At 46.4% G+C, this 2,278-nt stretch overlaps 1 protein-coding gene across 1 annotated transcript; it reads left to right on the forward strand.

Annotated features, from left to right (window-relative positions):
- Positions 1 to 377: 377 nt before the first annotated feature.
- Positions 378 to 1,325, forward strand: EMWEY_00058570 (hypothetical protein; the record flags this gene model as incomplete). Its single annotated transcript, XM_013480869.1, has 3 exons — positions 378 to 419; positions 741 to 871; positions 1,211 to 1,325. 3 exons carry the CDS (start codon positions 378 to 380, stop codon positions 1,323 to 1,325), a joined length of 288 nt encoding a protein of 95 aa, XP_013336323.1.
- Between the last annotated feature and the right edge of the window lie 953 nt (positions 1,326 to 2,278).

Consider the following 2,278-nt stretch of genomic DNA (forward strand, 5'->3'; position numbering starts at 1 on the left):
GCTTTGCCTGCAGTACAAGCTGACAAGACCGATGGGGAAGCCATCATCACAGAAATATTGAGGGACGGGAGGTATTACAAGCATGCGAACATCGCCAAAGCAGTAAGCCTGTGGTTGTTGCAGCAGCAGCACTAGCAGCAGCAAAAGCATTAGCAACAGCAGCAGGAGCAGAAGGGACGCAAGCGTCTGCAGGAATAAGAATGGCAATTGGAGATGCATGCGGTTCATTGCCACGTCTGCGACACTTCTTTTGGCCCCAAACTATATTGCTGCTGCTGCTGCTGCTGCTGCTGCAGTGCCGCATAGCTCGTCGTGAGGGTTTGATGCCTTCTACGCTCTTGGAAGAATTCCATTCGCTAGTCAAGAGATTGGCAGAGATGGAAGAGGCAGAAAAGGAGATCGACCTTGATGACGTTCCGGTACTTGCTGCTGCTGCTGCATCTTATGTTCTGGTTATGTTTGTGTTGGTGGGGGAGGCGGGGCTGGTGTATGCATGCGCTACTGTTGCTGCTGGGTCTGGTTTAAGTGTGTTGCACTACCTGCTGAGGGTGGGGTGGTAAATATCTTTGGGCGTATTTGTTTGTTTGTATTTGTTTGTATGTTATATTTATATTTGTTTATATTTGCATATAATTGCTCCTTTTCTCTCTTTTATTTCTCCAATTTCGCTTCCGTGGAGCTTTTGCTGCTGAACCCGTTTCTGCTGCTGCTGCTGCTGCTGCTGCTGCTGCTGTATGCAGCCTGAGTTCTTGGATCCAATTATGGCCGATCTGATGGTCGATCCGGTTATGCTGCCGTCTAGCAAAGTTGTCGTCGACAGACGCAACATCGAACGTCACCTCATGTCCGAGCCCTCCGACCCATTCAACAGGTATGCAATTCGCTTCTCGTGGTGGTGGTGGTGGTGGTGGTGGTGGCGCTGCTGCTGCTGGGTGCTACCTGTTGATGCTACATGTTGCTATGTTGTTGTTGATGTTGTTGCTACCTGTTGATGCTCCTACTGTTGCTGCTGCAAGTGGATGCTGCATGCTGCTGCTGCTGCTGCGTATTGCTGCTGGATTACTGCTGTTGTTGCAGCTCCGTCATGCTGCTGCCCTCCAGGCCTTGCCTTTTGTCGTTTATTATTTTTTAATTAATAATTGTATTATTATTTCTAACGTTTTCTTATTGCTTATTATAAATAATTGGTCTACTCTGTGCTGTCTTGCAGAGCCCCCTTGACGAGGGATCAGTTGGTGCCGCAGCCAGAGCTGAAGAAAGCCATAGAGGCCTTCACGGAGGCAAAGAGGAAAGCAGCGGCCTCAAGCAAGGCCTCTAGCAGCTAGCTAGCTGATAACAAGCTAGCTAGCTAACCACGCATATAAACGATCGCACCGCTACTCAGCTAGGCAACTAGCCAGCAGCAATCAGGGAGGAACGTGAGGTAGTGATGTATATATAATACCTGAACTTGTTTGCATGCATAGTACACCCAAAACAGCCTCTACTCAGGTGTACATGCACCTAAGAGTCTCTTTTATATCGAATACTAGAGACTATTGAACTGCTGCATCGCATTTCTTTGCACGTCTGGATTGAAATGCTGCTGCATAGCAGCAGCAGCAGCAACAGCAGGGTGCTGGTTGATGCAGGAGGGAATTTCGTATTTACAGGGCAGCTGCAGCAGCAAAGCAGCAGCAATTGCTGCTGCAGTTGACATCCAAATTACTGCTAGCCTTCGCTGGCTGTATCTGCATACAGCATGCTGTATGAGAGGAGCATGCTGTGTTAGAATGGCAAGCTACGTGGCTAGCTAGCTACTTAGCTAGCTAGCTAAGTCTGGGTGAGCCCACAGCCAGCATCAGCTGACCTACAAGCTATACTATGGCTGGACCACCCAGCTAGCTAGGCAGCTAGACAGCAGCTAGCTATGGAGAAGCTTGCTAGCTATCTAGTAAGTGGCTCCTGCCACAAACTGTTTGTAATTCAAAGGTCAACGAACAGATCTAAATACAACAAAGGGTTATTCAGGTGTATATGCAGGTGTTATGCTGCGAATACACCCGAAGGGAAGGGAGAGAGGGGTGCAGCTAACATTTTGCATCTAATCAATTATTTCATGAACTATTATACTAACATTATTCAATTAGTTAATAAATATTTTATGTATAATATATTAATTTATAATTAGGAAAAGGAAGATGATGCTTAGTATTCGCCTTCCCTATGTGGCTGTATACGTACATATATGTGCATAGTAATAGATAAGGCTGCAGATATATATATATATATATATATA

This window comes from Eimeria maxima, genomic scaffold (genome assembly GCF_000499605.1).
Source record: "Eimeria maxima Weybridge genomic scaffold, Emw_scaff2444, whole genome shotgun sequence".
Classification (NCBI taxonomy): domain Eukaryota; phylum Apicomplexa; class Conoidasida; order Eucoccidiorida; family Eimeriidae; genus Eimeria; species Eimeria maxima.